This window comes from Branchiostoma lanceolatum, chromosome 14 (genome assembly GCF_035083965.1).
Source record: "Branchiostoma lanceolatum isolate klBraLanc5 chromosome 14, klBraLanc5.hap2, whole genome shotgun sequence".
NCBI classification, from domain to species: Eukaryota; Metazoa; Chordata; class Leptocardii; order Amphioxiformes; family Branchiostomatidae; genus Branchiostoma; species Branchiostoma lanceolatum.
Genome location: NC_089735.1, coordinates 10063475 through 10081774, shown reverse-complemented (window position 1 = coordinate 10081774; position 18300 = coordinate 10063475). Strand labels below are relative to the sequence as shown.

The window sequence follows — 18300 nt, the reverse complement described above, 5'->3', positions numbered from 1 at the left end:
CTTATCTCACAATTGATCTTACACCATGCATAACTACATTGGAATCACATTATGTCTTACACAACAACCTAAATGTTACACGTCTATTCTGACGACATTATGCGTTTGAATGATGTTAGAGAGTATAATATATTAAGTTATATAGCTTAACCAATGCGCCACTTTTCCTTGCGAAAGTTAAACATAAAATTATATATCAACAAAGAAAATAACAAGTAGAATCCGAATAATTTGACATACATGTCTTTATTTGTCATTCTTGGGCATAAAGATTTGAAGTAACTCCAGAACTTCCAAGAAAATATATATTCTAACTTTGTTATCACCCTATCCAGCTCCTAAAGTGTCTTTAAAACTTAAAACGTATCCTTAGAATATCAATGTAGCTCCAAATACACTAAATATACGTATTTTTGTTCATTATAGTCCAAACACAGTATACAATAAGATATTCAAATGAGATATATAACATAAACTGGACTAGCTGTACCAATATTATCCCAAAACTAAGTCACAATTAAAAAACATCTTTGGACGATTTTTGCTGTATCTTTAACATTCACTGATTTGCTAAATCCTTAAGCATTGCTGTCATTGTCTTCTTGTAGACTCTTTATCATTCATTTACTGCATAGATTATCACTGACATTTCACTGCATAGATGCTCATTCAATTTGATATGTTTTACCAAGTATAAATGTTATAATAGAGGGAAGACTTTGACATTTCTGCAATACTGATGTAGAAAATACTTGGAATTTCAAAAAATATGTGTTTTTCTCTCACTTTTTGTTACACAGCAAATATACACACTAAAGTCCAAACGATACCACAACCTTTATAGATATCTATACAACTATTCCGTGATGACATATGTGGACCTGAGAAGTATTGTAGTCATGTCTAGTTTATTGTAGTCCAACAAAATGTCTTCAGAAAAATGTTCGATTCTTTAGATGGCATCTTTGTGCATTTTGATGTTTTACTTGGCCTAGACAATGTGTTACACATGTCTTCAGAAACAATCAAATAAAGCAGAAATTGAATTGTTGATAAGTATAGTACACTTGACCCAACCTATTAACTATTCTTAACTGTTAATGAAAAGCTTTGCTTTACATAAGGGTCATAATACAACACCAGATTTTACTGTTGTTTTGGACACAAATTTGATATTTATAGTGTCATGCACAGAAATAATTTAAGATAAAATAGCCTGAGCTGTAGCTCATTATAATCAACTTAAGTGTGTCACTAAAGAAAACTTGCAATACTTAATATACACAACTAAGAAAACATAACCGAATCTTTGTTAAATACATATGGTAAAATCATAGCAACTTTTACCAGAAAAATTAATCATGTAAGTTATCAGCATAGTTAAGGCAATTAAATACTTTGCTTGGGAATATGTTAGTAACACACATTTATTAGAAAGAAAATACCAATTACTTGTCTAGTACATGCCTTACCCTGTCAATAGTAGCAATGTTGTTATATTTTCTACCAAGAACACACCTGATAACATTTGCATAGTTCTTGAGTAAAGGAATGACTCAAGTAAAATTTGGTTCTGTTTTGGAACTAACATCCTAGCCCTGAATGATTTTATAACCAGAATCGATATAATATAAATATGATACATCTAGAAGATAATACATTAATTAGGATCTGAAAAAAAAAAAAAAACTTATCTAGTGACTATCCAATGCAAATATGCAGAACAAACAACCTCGGAAGGTGATTAAAAGACTCAGAGGTAAATACCTGTTTTTCTTGCATAGATGATAATTGAATTTGCATCAAAGTCATGATTCTTCTCTCATTTATTGCATAATCTTCATTCACTTTAACTGATCTGAAAATCACATTTTCACCTGTAAACATTCAAAGTCATGACAGTGGGTTACTTTCCACTGTTTTGGATCAAAGACTGGAGTAGGACTGTTGAAAATTCAAAGTGCTAGCTTTTTGCATTGGGAGAAACTTAAAGATGTCAGCTCTGTTCTTACTAAAAGTACAGTACGTTTCTTTTCAACACAGACAAATGTTTCTTCTAAGAAAGATTCGTCTACTTGAGTTTCTTGATCCTTCGCAGCTGGATGTAACAGAGGGTGAGACAGATGATGGTGATGCCCCACAGGCCCAGAATATTACTCCACTGTCCAAACAGGGTGTAGTCGATTTCCTGTACGGTCATGTACGTGTTACCAGATACACTGAAATAGGAAAGAGTAGGAAAGTCAATGATTATTACTACGATGTAAAATCTCCATTGTCTACTACACCTGTCCTTTATAGTGTGAACATTTTGATACAGTGAAATAAACTTTTTTGGATGAAAAGAATGTAGCATTGAACAATGTATATTGAGAATGCAATTACATGATTCCCAAAAATAACATGGCAAAGATTTAAACAGAAGACAGTGTAGTTTCAACAAATTCAAGGACTTTATGCTGTCAAAGCAACCTAGGATGAAGTCATATCGCCAAAGTATAATATATTAGCATTATGTAGAGCAAACCACTAAAAGGCACAAAGACATATTAGCCGATTACATGTGTACATGTGCCAGCAAACAGTGTTATGATACTTGTGAAGTGAATTCAAAACAAATGTTGAAGACAGTTAAGATTTAATCTACTAAATGTTAGTTAACCTAATGGATGCCAAATCTTTTCAGGCATTGCCTGACAATGTATGCTACTATCATGCACTTTCATGCAGGCTACTGCACTGTAGGTAAATTCCTCAAGGGCAAGAAATTTCAAAGCCAAAGTCCTGTATAGTACATATTTTTGAATTTTGTTAGTAATGTCTACAAACATAGTTCTGGCAGGTCGATATAGAGATGAGAAAATGCATCCTCATCTAAGGAGAATGTTGAGACTTTAGAACAAATTGGGAAAATGATACGTTGGACTCAACATGTTGATTTACTCATACTATCCATTTGTGTATTAAGTTAATTCATTTGTATCCACTTGACTGTATGAAAAGATTTAGCAGACCTTACAAAAGTCGCTGTACTTAAATTTGTTGTGTCAATAAAGATTTCTCCCGATATCTCCAGTGCAACATTATCCAGTATAAATGCATATCTAAACTGTACATACCTGGAGGTGCTGCACTAGAGATCACTCACATACACCATTTTTCAAAGGAGCATATATATAATGTAACCTGGCCGAGAGATACCCATGGATGTTATATGGTACTCACCATACAGACCCGGCTACGTTGGGTTCCCCTACAGGGGCTGCAGTACTGGTGATGTTACCCGCGTCACAGAACAGGCGGTCACGGAACTCTGGGATGGTCAGGCCCTGGAAAATGGTACAAAATGTCAGGACTCTAAATCATTTAAATTTGCCCTGGAAAGCCCGTGGAAAAATGGTACAAAATGTCAGGACTCTAACTGTAACAGTTACTTCATTTAATTTTGCCTTTGAAAGGCCCTGGGAAATATACAAAATGTCAGGACTCTAACTAAATTAAATCTAAATTTGCCCTGGAAAGGCCCTAGAACATGGTACAAAATGTTGGGACTGTGAAATTAATTAAAATTTGCAGCGCTTAAATTTTAAGGCTCAGTTACAATTGAGATTTTGCAGTATTATTTTAATGCAAGGTTGTGACAATTGTGTACATAGCAACAGAAGACAGTCTTTGCAGAGTGAGGAGTTAAAAATACAGCAAAAAATTCAAAAATCTAGTTTGTTTGCTGCTTTTGAAATGAATACTAGGAGCTAAAAAGCATCAACATTCCTTTTGAATACCCAACTGTGTACATAGTAACATAAGAGTGTTCGCAGTGTGAGGAGTTAAAACACAACAAAAATGTCAGAATCTACAGTATGTGACCTGTATTAAAAATTAATATTTAGAACCTAAAAACATTGTTGTTTCAAGGCATCTGCCTTGTATTGTCAGCCTATAAGATCATGTCAGAGATATGTAAATTCTTTTCTGATTCCTGTGCAACAAAGCCAAGGGTAAAAACTGCCAATTCAGCACCAAGGACAGGCCATGCTCAATATTCTAGACTGCTTTAACCTTCTTCCTGCTGCCTGACTCTGTAACCAATAGCGAATTGGGTGCCAAACGACTACTTCAGAGTGCTTAAGGGTAAACACAACCTGTAGTATGTAAGAATTTAAAGATTCCCACTGCACTACATGTATGTAAGGATATTTGTGAAAAATTCAAGAATAACAGAGAAAATGTTTAAAAACATCATTCAGTAGACAGTTTTTGTTCAAGAGGAGTTATGTGTTTTCCATAACAGTTGTAATTTCTGTGAGAGCTACAGTTACTGTAACAGTAACTATTGAGAAGCAAATGATGTGCACGTACATTAAGGCAGTATCTGACGATACTGAAGTACTTCAGCCAGTTGATCCAGGGTCCCACTGACTTCAGGTTGACCAGGAAACCTCCCATCAACTGAGGAAATATGGTAAATAATTTGTCAGTCATACATTGAAAACAACTCCCATGCACATTCTTATCTGGATTGATAAGGAAAATATAGATATTTTCAGGGATAACAAAGAGGTGAACATGTAATATATAGTTATAAAATATAATCTGTCTATGTATTAGTTATTTCCTCTTTAGATGGGCGGCAAGGTGGTCATCTGGTTACAGTTGTTGACATTTAGCATCTACATGTAAAGGTTCTGCGTTTGAATCTTTGTAGCAGGTCACAATATTGCACCCATGGGAAAAGCACTTAAACCTTAATTTCCTTATAGGCTGAAAATGAGAAACTACAGCTTCCGTTAGGGGCATCCTCTCAGATAAGAGGCCCCACAAACCAAAAGTGAAAAGAGTCACATCTTGTTAAATGTTAAAGAACCCATCACACTTATCAATAAGAGTAAGGGTTCTTCATGGTATGAGTGGATAAAACTTTACAGTCTGGTCCTATGCAGCTCGATGTACTTAAATATTATACAAAATTGATTTAACAGTGCAAAATAAACAAATGAACACAGCCTTTACAGTCTGGTCTTACGCAGCTCAATGTATTCCCTGTACAAATTGGTTTTGAAGTTGTGCAAAATAAACAAATAAAAAAAGCTGTTACCAGCATGAAGATGAAGGCCAGAGTGATGAAGATCTGTGCGACTTGGAAGATGGGTGTGGTGGCACTGATGGCGAAGGCGATGCTGGATGCTGCCATGGTGGTGCTGAACAACGTCAGGAGGAAGAAGAAGAAGGCAGTGACCTCTGGTCGCAACCCTGTGGTGATGCATCAGAGGAGAATATTACATAAAGTGTTTGAAACAAAATCGGCTCCTGCAGTTCCAAAACACTCGCTTGGGGGCCCAAACCCACACGACTTACTCTCCCTCACGAGTGCTATCAACCACTCCGAAATCATGACCATAGCATGTTCAGAACATGAGATATCAAAACTGGAAGCTCTGCTGCAGTACCATAGAGAGTTGCTAGGGGCCCAATATCTAATACTTTTAATTTACCGTGTTAACAGATGCACACCACATGGAGGCGATGCAAAACATAACCTTCTCGGCGAAGGTAATTACCATTGGTCAGGATCATAACTATAAAAGAGTTTACTTGCCCTTTGTAAAACTCCAAAAAAAGTAACCACCGAACAATTATAAACCCTGTCTTCTTTAATGATACATGGAGCACTGGTAGTGATGGCAGAATATCTATACACATGATGATATCTTCAAAAAGAGATGATAGAAGATGTCACTGTGGAGTATGTAGAATACTGGGAGAAAAAAAACATGTTTCAAAGTTTCAACCTCTGAACCAAGAAGTTGTGAGTTTGGAGGAACATAGGGCTGTCCCAGTGTGAGCATCTACAGCCGGGATTCAAACTCCCAACCTCTTGGTCCAGAGGCAAGGTCAAAGGATTTTCAAAGCAATAAGTCCCTACCGATCATCCAGTATGCGATGACACCAAAGATGGTGACAGGGATGAGACGCATAGGGATGACATCACAGAAGATCTTGGAGAAGAAGTAGGTGGACACTCGGTAATAACCACTGGCTGACTCATGGCTGAAGGGAATTAAAAAAAAATCAAACAACATCATTCATATTTAAAAAAAATATACATTAACATGCATGTTCTACTGTAGAAACTTTTAGGCAACAAAGCAGGTATTCATTGGATGGCAGGAGGTTATCATAATATGATAATATAATAATAGTATAATATAATTAATATGATTCAATTTCATTTTGATGAATTATACATGAAACACACAGTAAGATCTTGTGAGATTCTCAGAACTCTTTTGGGATACCAATATCTCCTGTAGGATACCTAAAACTCCTGTGGGATACCAAGATCTTGTGGGATACCAAAAACTCCTGTGGGATACCCGAATCAAAAACTATGAGATTGACAAATGGAATGCTGACTGTGCTCAGTATTATTTTTTAAGTCTTGAAATCCTTTTTATCTTTTTTTCAAGTTTGATTCTTGTTGTTTTGCAGCATTATGAAGACAATTTGATTGATTGTAGTTTTATAGAGTACTCAGAATAAATTGTAACTTAGAAAAAGTGTTTCTCAACTAAAGTGTGACTACCAGTTAAACAATTTCAGCAATTACTTTTAGAATGTCATCAACTTGATTACAGACTAGGGAATAAGAACTATTCAAAAACACCAAAGAAAAAATGAAAACAAAAATAAAAATCATGCAAAAAGATGAAAAAAAAAGCTTACACAAAAAGGGACCTTTCGTAGGCAAAAATGGCCACAGCTGAAACGCTGCCAAACGTCAGATTTGTTGCAAAAAAAAAGAACACACCACTCCTGCATAAAAAAAAAAAAAAAAAAAAATTAAACCACTATTGTTTCAAGAAGAAAATTTAAAAAAAACTTACACAAAGATTTGCCTTTCTCTGGCAAAAAGGTCCACAGCTGACAAACTTCCAAACATCATGTTGGTGGCCAGAAAAAAGAACACACCAGTTCTATATGGAGAAAAGATTTTTATGTTAGGGGCTACTGATGTGCTGTGCTGTTGAATATAAATATACATGGGGGCAGACTGCAAAATAAACATGACCATGAGAATAAGAAGATATGAAGGAATTGAAAGGAGAATTAGTGATCTTGAACCTGTTTAGCTGTCACGACCAATGGAAGTCTTACAATATCTCTTCAGGGAAACACCTGAGGGAAGAGATATACTTCCATTGGTTGTGACAGAGAAGACAGACACTATGTACAGTATAATTTACATATTCATTGTACCAGGGGAATTACCCTAGCCCTTTTCGACAAGTAAACGAAAAGTGGACTGCGGCTCGTCCTAAGGACTGTGACCCTTTTCCAGTAGCGTGCATGTCAGGTTAGCGCCAACAGCTGGGAATCAAACTCCCAACTTTTTGGTTTAGACGCAGGGTAACAATAACCTTCATGTTAGACATGTAAGACAACCAAAATGCACAAGAAGTTAATTTGCACACTTACAGCTTTAAATTAAAGTTATGGAAGCCTGGTGTAAAAAAAAAAAATCAACAACAAAACTTATAAGTAACTGAAACAATGGGTAGGGAGAGGGAGGGAACAACATATTGTAAATCTTATGAATCATATGCAGACACTACTAACCTGTTCTGAACACCAGTGGATGCACTGTCATCTATTTGTAGATAGATGATGCCGATGATCAAGGCAAAGACGATGTTCAACATCACCTGAAATGATTATGTTTCTTACATTAAACATTAATATCTTCACAATTTTCCGTCAATTTATGAGAACAAAGTAACAGGGTAGAATCTCAAATTAGATCTTAATACAAAGTGTAAATTGTATTAAGTGTGGATCTGAAAGTTTATTGAAGGCATGAGCCGTGATGAGGGGGGATACAAGCTTAGTCACATTTGGTACCACAGTTGTCTCACTGCAGCGCCATCTAGCTGCAGTTCAAATAAAACCAGCCATAAGTTCCCTGAGGAAGGTCCCTGAGCAAGGTCAATCGAAACATTGGCAAGCAAATTTCTCCTGTTTTATGCAAAGACACTGTGGCGGTTGTGCAATGAGTATCATGACTATATTAGAATAAAAAACTAGACAAACCTGAGCAACAGATGCTTGTGGATTACGCGCTAAGTTCTTCACTGTCCTTTTGATCACAATTTTGCACTGAAAAGGATACAGAGAACCAAAAGTAAGTACACTGCAAACAATTAGTTGTTAGTTTAGTGGAGTAAGTTAAACCAATATTTGATTATTCTAACACACACTCAATGCTTATCTGTTCCTCTTCAAGAACTGCATTTAGGTTAATGCATCTAGGGAAGAATTTCAGAAAGAAATGTGGCCATAATGATTTTCACAAGCAATGCCTAACAGGCAGTAGCACCCTCTGGCAGAACACACAGAAACTGCAGTGTATACATTGGTGTCCACATACCTGGTGTAAGAAACTGGTCCTGTAACTGACTTCCTGTTTGGTGTATTTGGTTCCCAGAGTGTCCTGTTTTGCCACCAGAGGTTCTAACTGAGCCATGGTTTCTTGGTAGAACCTCGACTTTGCGTACTGTTGGGTCAACATGACACTGCTGTTTTCACTGTTGGTGCTGTCCTTTTTGTTGTTGTCATTCAGGACTTCAACTGATAGTTCTGGGGGAAAAATATGTAAAATACAGTTTGCAAAATACAGGATGTAAAATAGAATGAAGTTTTTCCCAAGCATTTAAGGATGCGATTTATTTGTCTTAATTCCTGTTCTTCTTTGTCATTTGGCTCACAATCACACTCGCAATGTCAATATCAATTGTCTCTTACCTTAAGGCTATCTTTGAATTCCTTACCTGGCTTAAGGAACTCTACTACTACCTGCAACCTTGCCACTAGGGCACAATGTGGCAAGGACTTGAAGAGTCTATTAAACCCTGAGAAAGGTAGCTAAATGTTATCAAATCATTGGCAAGTACAAATGTAATAACAATTGGCTCTTGTACCTTAGAAGAATACAGTACTGTAATATTCCACAATGACATATGAGATTATTCTAGGTCAAATGTTAAGGGGAAAATATCATTTTGACACATTTTTCTTTACCTTCCATTTTTTCCTCCTTCTCGATGTCTTTCATGACGGCTGCCACAGCTGTGGAGTCACCGTTGATCACGTCCAGGAAGAAGTCAGCTGGGTTGTTGTGAAGTTCACATTCATGGCCTGGACAATACAAATTAGACAAGACAATTTTAGCAATTCCTTAGGTTAAAGGACAATTTGCCTTGTTCTGAGTTGGCCTGGGTTGGCCTGGGTTTGATCCCCGGAGTGAAGAGACTGTATAACTCGAACCCGGGTAGTCATGCACCATTCAAACACATGTGTACACTTGCCACTAGGCTAAAAGGTCTGGACCAGTTAGGCGCTTGAACCACACTCTTACAGTAGGTTCAGACCTAACTCTACAGATCACACACATGAGACTCACCGATGGACTTAAAGTAATCCAAGGCCTGATCAGCTGCGCCATGGTACACGGCCTCCCCATTGGCCAGCAGCATGAGGGAGTCAAAGAGACGGAAGATGGAGAATCGGGGCTGGTGAATGGAAAAGATGATGGTCTTGCCTCTTTGCGAAAGCCTAAAAAATATTTGGTTTGTTTACTAACAAGGTGTAGAGAAGGTAACAGAATATATTGAATCTTTATCTTTATTAAAAATTGAAACAAGACAATCCACAGTGGAGCGCCAGGCAGACTAGCTGGTGTAAAATGTATTGAATGTATTAGCCCCCACCCCACCCCCCAACCAATGTGAAAGCACGTAAAACCCCTACTAGTAGATGATGGGGAACAGAAGACATTACACTGGATAGTGAGTGAATGACTGAAGCTATATCTGGTATGGATAGTAGAGATAATTGACTGCACTTTGGACATAACCCTTCCTTCACTCACTCACTCACTCACTCACTCACTCACTCACTCACTCACTCACTCACTCACTCACTCACTCACTCACTCACTCACTCACTCACTCACTCACTCACTCACTCTCGTACTTGTTCCCCGAAAAGCAACTTCTGAAGTTCTAGACCACATTCAATGACACTTTTAATAAATAATGACACTTTTAATTCTAGGTAAGGTAAAAAAGGTACTCAACGTCCCATAGACTTGTATGGCCATGGGCGCAGTAAAAGTACGGTGTGGGGTATGTTATTGGATGGCGGGCCCTGCATCTGATTCTCTCTCCTTTCACAGTCTTTTTACCTCTCCAAACAAATTAAGGTACCAATTTACTGGGTGGAGGAAGGAAAGTTGTGTTAAGTACCTTTCCTATACTATAGGGAGACAACTTCTAGCCAGGAACCCAAAACCTCTTGATCCACATGTCCAATAGCCTAAAACATCAGCCATCAATGCCACCTATGATGGTTACTGTTGCATTGTGAAATTGAATCCTACATTCTCAACCCACCTTTGCAAGAGCATCATGACTACATTTGCCGTGCTGGCGTCCAGGCCTGTGGTTGGTTCGTCCAGGAACAGGACAGGCGGCGCTGTGATCAGCTCCATCCCGATGTTGGTCCGTTTACGCTCTCCACCCGACACGCCACGGATCATTTCTGTTCCAACCTGCAGCAAGAATTATTGAAATTATAGATATTGCATTTTTCATACCTCAAGAATTATGCATAATGCTAAATACATGTAGTAACTACATGTACAACAAACCTCTAATCCAACCAGGTTACCCAGTATTTGTTTGTTTGTTTATTTAGAATATCCATACGTGATGTGCCCTAAGGCACACCACTAGTCTTCCTGGACTTCTAACTTGACATCACTGCTATATCAATGATATAGGGATAGTATAGGGATCGCCACATTACAGAAAAAAAACCAGTGAATTCAAAGAGATCTACTTTATGCATCAGTAATCCCCGAGGCATGTACAAAATATACACCTTACATATCCAGGTGTTCAAGACATCTATGAGAAGGCCTCAGTAACAATTCAATTTTTGTATGTGTCAGTCTCAGGGACATTGTACATGATGCAGTTAGTTTCATACACATTTGGTAATTACCTTTGATAAAATGAAATTCTAATCTACCTATTATATATAGTAGCCTCCATTTACATTAATCTGCCGAGTTACATAAATTTGCACCTTGGAAAACTGTGGATTTTAGAGATCTCTTAGTAAGTTAGTGCAGCATCCCCCAGGTATGCACAGTTTAGATATACAGGAGTGCATGATACTTGGGGATGTTGCATTGGAGATTTGTTTGGATGTATCTTTTAAGGGTGGCGGAATCATGTTGGTAGATGTTAGATCAAGAATGTTCAATAACAGTTTATAGTGAAGGAAAGCGTGGAGAGAGAATGTTAGGAAAACTTTTTTAAATGAAAACTATTTCATAGTCTCACTACTGACAAATGTCAATGACACTGCATTGCATATCTTTAACCCTAAATACCTTGGTCTCTGCACACTGCGTGAGCCCCAACTCTACCAACACCTGGCGGACTCTCTCCTTCTTCTCCTTGTGTGAGATGGATGTGGGTAAGCGGAGGGCGGCGGAGAATTCCAGGTTTTCACGGACTGTCAGGGTGCCCATAATGATGTCATCCTGAAAAACAAACATAAAACAATGATATACAATCATGATGCAATGTGAGAAATTTTCACTGCAAAAATATTATATACACATGGAATTGTCCAACTTGGTACTTGGTACATAATTAGATACTAAAAGTATTCTGCAATTATTTTGAAATGCCAACATATCGTTATGCGGTTTAAAATGTCATGAAAATGCTTGATAAAGTATTGATCATAAGGTAAAGTCTCAGCATTACATAGCCACTGTGTAAGGCATGAGCAGCTTTTAAGATAAAACATCTAGTTAGTAAAGTAAATTCTTAAGATTTGGAAACCAAAACTTTTTAAAGTTAGGGTGTAAAAGACCATTAACTTTTGTGTCAGTTGACATTTACAAATTTTCTTGATATCAAAGGAAAACTTTCAATCATGCATTTAACTTTGCATGGTTTTGATTTTGTGTTAAGGGGAAAATGTAGTGTTCAAGGTGGTTTTAAGTTCGTAGCAGCGCTTTAGTCACATACTGCTACAGGAAAAGGAGGTTGAAGTTCGCCGGACAGGAGCAAGGAAGAAGTAGCTGACCTGGTACTCTGGATTCCCAAGCATGGGAAAAGGAGGCCAGGAAGACCCGCAGCAACCTTTATAGACACACTCAAAAAAGACACTGGACTTGAACTTGAGTTGAAGTGGACAGTATGCTCCAGGCGATAAAGGACCGAAAGACTTGGGCTGCCATCTCTACTCGTGACTAGAAGGTCTTGACATAAGCTTGTAAGCAAGCTACAGTATTGGACAAAAATCTCTGCAATACCGGTGGGTTTTAAGTTTGCAGTGAAAACCGCGAACATGAAACCACCGCAAACATTTCTGCATTAAATTTTAGAGTAATTATCAAACTCACCTGCACTACATAACCTGTCATACACTTGAAGTTGTTAGGCAGGGGTCCTCCATCGGACAGTACCAGTCCTGACAGGCCTTCTGGCTCTTTTCTTGCAGCAAGGACATCAAGCAACCTGAAACAGGTATTTTTCGCAATATGTTGTGTTAAAAACTGTGGTTGATTTAAACTTTATATATCATATATTATATGTTATATCTTTATGCCACACTTCAAGGTGGTATAAAGATGATTGTGATTTCTGTATGACACTGTTATTAAGGTCAAGATTATGTAAAAACTGTGAAACAAGATGTATGAAGACTAACAACAGGATAGCTGAGCTAGCGCTGCAACAACTACTTAGTTAAGTGTTTGTCATTTTGAAATCACAAAAATTATTAGCTATTCTAAGCCTACAGGAAACCTTAACTACTTGTATGGGACACCATATGGATTATCAACTGTCAAATATGCCGTCCACAGAACTATTTTGTGACTCAAAAAAAATCTGTCTACTACTAAAAATATAGATTAGAATTTAGAGTTAACCAGAATTTCTTCTGCAGTATCCAGTATGGAAATTAAGCTGCTGAGAGGACAACAAATAGTAGGTTCCTCTTTTGGATTGCAACTACTCACAATCACCACGTACATGTAGCCTAAGCACTTAACTGTAGCTACCTTAAACCATTGCTAACACGCACAAGCGATTGACCAGAACCTGACCCCTTCGCGGAGTTTAACTTCAAAGAATAGGGAATGGTGCTAAGCCATTGTCTGGGTGACATTTCTGTAAAGTTGACACAATGCCAAGAGACTTACGTTGTCTTGCCTCCACCGGTGGGCCCCATGATGGCATTCATACCTGGCTTGAAGACGCCACTGTAACATAAGCATTTAGAGCTTAGTGTAAACATCACAGAAAGGTGAGCACACAAAATGTAAACACACACCTTTACAACTTGACTTACAAGTAGACCTGGGATTACTTAAACATGTCATGCTTCCAAAGTATGTAGTGTTTTCATAAATATTATTATACCATCAACGTTTATCTCTTTTTAAGGTTGGTAACAAAGGCTAACAAAGTTTTGAATTGTCAAGTTACAAAGTCTGTTGATTTTGAAGGAAGGTGTCAGCGAGTCCATCGAAATGCTAGCAGGTGAAAAAAAAACATTGGTGGCGCAATGAATTTGTTAACCAAAAAGTTATGATATTCATTTTGTAGTTAACCTGGAGTAGAGAATATAAGACTGAAATTAGCAGTTAACTTGCCGAATTGTGAGTCGGCAAAAATTACCAGAAAAATAACACTAACAGATGTCCTGATTGAGCAATGGGGTATTCATATCAACACTTGATGTGAGAAAAAGGTGAGATCGTCACATAAGATAGTGACTGCGTGGTAGTCTGTTATTACCTTCGCCGAGAAGGTTATGCAGAGGGTAGCGTTTGTCTGTTTGTTTGTCTGTTTGTAGTGGCACAGGATAACTCGAGAATGCCTTGATGGATTGTCTTGATATTTGGTATGTTGGTAGGTTTTGATGAGACCTAAAAACGATGAGATTTTGGGCCCCCTAGCGGCTTCTTACGGTACTGCAGCGGAACTCCCTGTTTTGATATCTCGTGTTCTGGACATGCTATGGAACTTATTTTTGAGTGGTAGATAGATCTTTGGACAGAGAGTAAGTGCTGTGGGTTTGGGCCCCCTAGCGGCTTTTTTGGAACTGCAGGAGCAGGTTTTGCGTCTGACTTTGAAAGGGAATAACTCAAGAAGGGCTTGATGGATGGTAATGATTTTTGGTAGGTAGATAGCTTGAGTGATGATGTACATGATTAGACACTTCTTATTCAAATCAGTATCTAATTTGCATAATTAATGAGGAAAGTTTATACATCCGCCAAATTCCATGATAGGACTCTGAAACATGTGACATATGTAACTGAGGAAGAGAAAAATATTAATTGATATGAACTATGCAAATGAAGACCTCATTTGCATAATTAATGAGAAAATACTATAACATGATGGCCTTGATGGATGGTCATGATTTTTGGTATGTGGATAGCTTTTGTGATGCTTAGTATAATTGGACGATAATTATGCAAATCAGATTCTAATTTGCATAATTAATGAGGCAATTTTAAAAATCCGCTTTGTTCCATGATATGACAATTCAAATTGTAACTGAGGAAGAGAGGACTGTTGATAGATAGAAAATATGCAAATGTGGGCCTTATTTGCATACTTAATGAGTAACCTCTATTATTCCACACTGGCAAAAGACGGCAATTTCACACATTTAATCCTTTTTTGTGGCATCGGGACGTTATGTGAATGTGAACATCGTTGAATCAAATTATGCTTATAAGGGCCTCATTTACATAATTGATGATAAATTTGTTCAGCTCATACTTTGGACATGTTATATTTTAAGACAATGAACTGGTATGATTTATGATTGATGAGAAACACTCCTAATACGTCAGTCATAAAGGTTAAAATCATTTGGCGAAGGTATGAGGTCGTGGAACTCTAGTTGCAAATGATGAATGTTTCTTTTTCGTGAATATATCGACCACAATGAATCTATCAGGCTAACTATACTACACGTAATTGTATATTCAACGAAAAATTGTATGATAATTAATGACATATTATTACTGTACTACTGTAGACCTTATTACTCTAATATTAGGCAAGAATGGGCCAAGGAAGTTTGTATAAGATAATGTAGACATTCTGTCTTGACTGTTTATTCTTTTAAGCATTGTCGTCACAACCTATATTGTATTACATTAGTAACTAAACTATTCTCTGAGTTACATTTTACTTAAATTTACTGCAGACGTTAATTACATTGGTGGTAACTGCACTGAATAAGGACGTTATGCCATTAACAGTTAAAAAGGTAAGGTACAGAACTGTTTATACAGGTTAGTATTTACATTTCAGAGGAGTTGTGTACCCTGATGTTTGTACATGGAGAATGAACAAATATATATATAGCGAGCAAAATACATCTTTATCAGATGTAGACTGGCCCCCTATGTCACATTTAATTTGATTAGGGTATCTTAAACATATTTACACTTTGTTAGTTTCTTGGTATTGCTGGTAAACTAAAATGGTTAAGCGGTCCGACCTCAGACTGAGGATGAATCATAACGCATTTTCGTTAGCTACATGATGTAGTAGCGTAATGCGGCTTCTCTACGGCTCAAATATTTTTTGGCCAAGCGCCCTGGGTCACCCCTACTTTACGAGTTGGGTTCTTTTAGGTGGTTTGACGCCCTATAAAGCTCCGTCATACAGGAGACTGACAGCTTTACGTCCCCATCCGATAGGACAAGTGTAACACACCAGATTTGCATGTTTTAAGCACATTAAGCCATAAGACCAGGCTGATACTGTATGTGGGTTCTTGAACATTAAAGTTTAACTTATTACGTGTGGCTCTCCACAAAAGGACCTCCAGCTTTACGTTGCAACTCTCCAGGCAGAGCCTGGAGAAATATACAAAAAAATATACAAAAAATATACAAAAAAAAAGATGACAAAGTAGAAAAACGCCTAAAAACACGTCAAAAACCAGCAGAAACCCATGCTCGCTTGGAGAGTATACGTTGCATACAAGAGAACGTTCCCAACGAAAACTATCATTAGGTACTCAATTTCACCTGTGAGCAAATTGGGACAATTAATGTGCCTTTCCCAAGGGCAGTGAACGGGACCAGGGATTTGAACCCAGAACCTTTAGATTCTACATCATCAGCCCAATCTGCAAGGCTACCATGCATCGCAGTGTTACGTTTAAGTTGTCTGTTTTTGTAAAATACTTTACGATGTGTAGTTAAATTCTTGATGAGTTTTAACTTGCATCGTCAAAAAAAAATGCAATTCATTGTTTTCATTAGCATCACGAGGCCCTACATGTGCCTGGGAGCAACTTAATTATGTTACATTTACATAAGCATAATACATCTTCATTTATCACACCTTTAATAGTATAAAGACAATAAAACTTTACATTTTGCTACTACTAAAACTTCACACATTACATTTAAGATCTGTACTTCATTTCTTTCAAGAAATATATTTGACTGATAAATGGAACACATTGCCATACCAAAGTATTTAAAGCTGGACATTTAGTAACCTAAGACACATGTTTTAGTTTGTCTGATAACATCATTTAGGTCAACTTGAAAGGTGGTGAAAATTAACAGTTAAATGCTTACTATCAATTCTTTAATATCATTCAAGTACTAAAACACAAATTTCCAAGAGTACCTCATATCAATCTAGACACTCAAAGACACTGTTACAAGCAGACAGATGATCTAAAACTCAAAAGAAATATGCAAACAAATCAACAACGAGATTAGTGTTACAAGTCACCCTTAGGCATATTTTCCCACCCGTGGGAATTAGACGATGGGAATTTCCGCAGCTGTCATGGCTTATCGAGAAAAAAATCGGTTTGTAAAATTCCTACTCACTTGATATTTTGTAGAATCGGTTTCTTTACAGCCCTGGCACAAGCTTTAGCTTTCACGTCGACCTCGTAGCCGACACCGTGACATGTGAGGGTAACTCCTCGGTCACGCCTCTTCCCTGAGCCCGACCGACTCAGCCATGTGGGGCTGGTGCTTGGCGGGACGTCCCCGTTGGGACCATCCACGCCGCCGTTGGTCTCTTTCGGAGTCACTTGCGCCATTTCTTTGCCCGCTTCCTTCATTGACAACAAGACTATGCCGTTTCCATCACGTTGTTGCGTCTCTGCCATATCGAATTTACGATCTTAAAGGGTCAACAGAAAGAGTACCTGTCCACCTTAAAAGTGGCAACCTGCAAACAATAGTCTCACCTGTGTTACCTAAACAAAAGTCAACCCCGGATTCGGCGTCAGCTGATTCGGGGAGAACTCGCTAGCCAATGACAGGCAGGCATGGCTCGCATGGTTCGCTCTGATTGGCTACTGCTTTATGTAATTTTCAGCTTTGTGTTACGCAATGGGTGTTGTAAAAACCTTGCATAATAGTGGGCATCTGAAGGTCAGGTAGCGGGGGCGCTAAAGGAAATTGCGCACGACATATCATACAATATTACACAATTTTACACGACTTCAAAGGTACAGACAGCAGATAATTAACGAGAAGACTTATGGGTTGCAAAGAGAGAAAAAAACTTGAACTAATTGTCTAACATAGTTCTATAAAGACGCACAAAAAGTGACAAAACAAATAAAAGGAATTAAGCGTACAAAACATGCGTTTATCATAATCACTGGGTCGAACCTTACATTATCTTCGAAATGAAATCACATCCTATAATTCGTGTAACCTGATATCTTTGCGTGGTTAGCTTGTGTCCGTACGGTCAGTTTTATGTCCGCACGGTCACACCAAGGAGGTTAAAATATTTAACCTCCTTGGTCACACGATGTGAGTATTGGGCATCATACTCAGATGCAGCCAACACACCCGCTTGTTTAAACAAGTTGTAACATTTGCTCGGCTCAATTGAAAACGTTCCCATTGAGGCCTGGAATTGGAAGGGAAATATAAAGGATTTGAAAGTTTTGAGTCTACCAGCAAAGTTTCTTGCAAAGTTTGTTTGTTTGTTTGTTTGTTTGTTTGGACCTTTGTTTATTCATGATAAGCTCAAATCGGCACGCAGGCCGCTTTTCATTGAGGTCATGAGGGAAGAGGTAAGGGTCAGATACAATATAACAGAGATATAACAGAAGTCTTACTCAATCAAGGGTGAATTTCAAATAACAACAAAGTACAAGGAAAACGTTTTTATAAAAAAAAAAAACTTTTCAATGCAA

The 18300-nt window shown here is 37.7% G+C and overlaps 1 protein-coding gene across 1 annotated transcript; it reads right to left on the bottom strand.

Annotated features, from left to right (window-relative positions):
* Positions 1-227: 227 nt before the first annotated feature.
* LOC136448385 (broad substrate specificity ATP-binding cassette transporter ABCG2-like) lies at positions 228-17355 on the bottom strand. Its single transcript, XM_066447821.1, has 16 exons — positions 16967-17355; positions 13286-13345; positions 12482-12596; positions 11456-11608; positions 10449-10606; positions 9458-9609; positions 9076-9192; positions 8426-8634; positions 8089-8154; positions 7618-7703; positions 6885-6974; positions 5924-6048; positions 5096-5250; positions 4360-4449; positions 3226-3329; positions 228-2219 (listed from the first exon to the last, which is right to left on the bottom strand). The coding sequence occupies exons 1-16, from the start codon at positions 17251-17253 to the stop codon at positions 2072-2074; spliced, it is 2115 nt and encodes a 704-aa protein (XP_066303918.1). The 5' UTR covers positions 17254-17355; the 3' UTR covers positions 228-2071.
* Between the last annotated feature and the right edge of the window lie 945 nt (positions 17356-18300).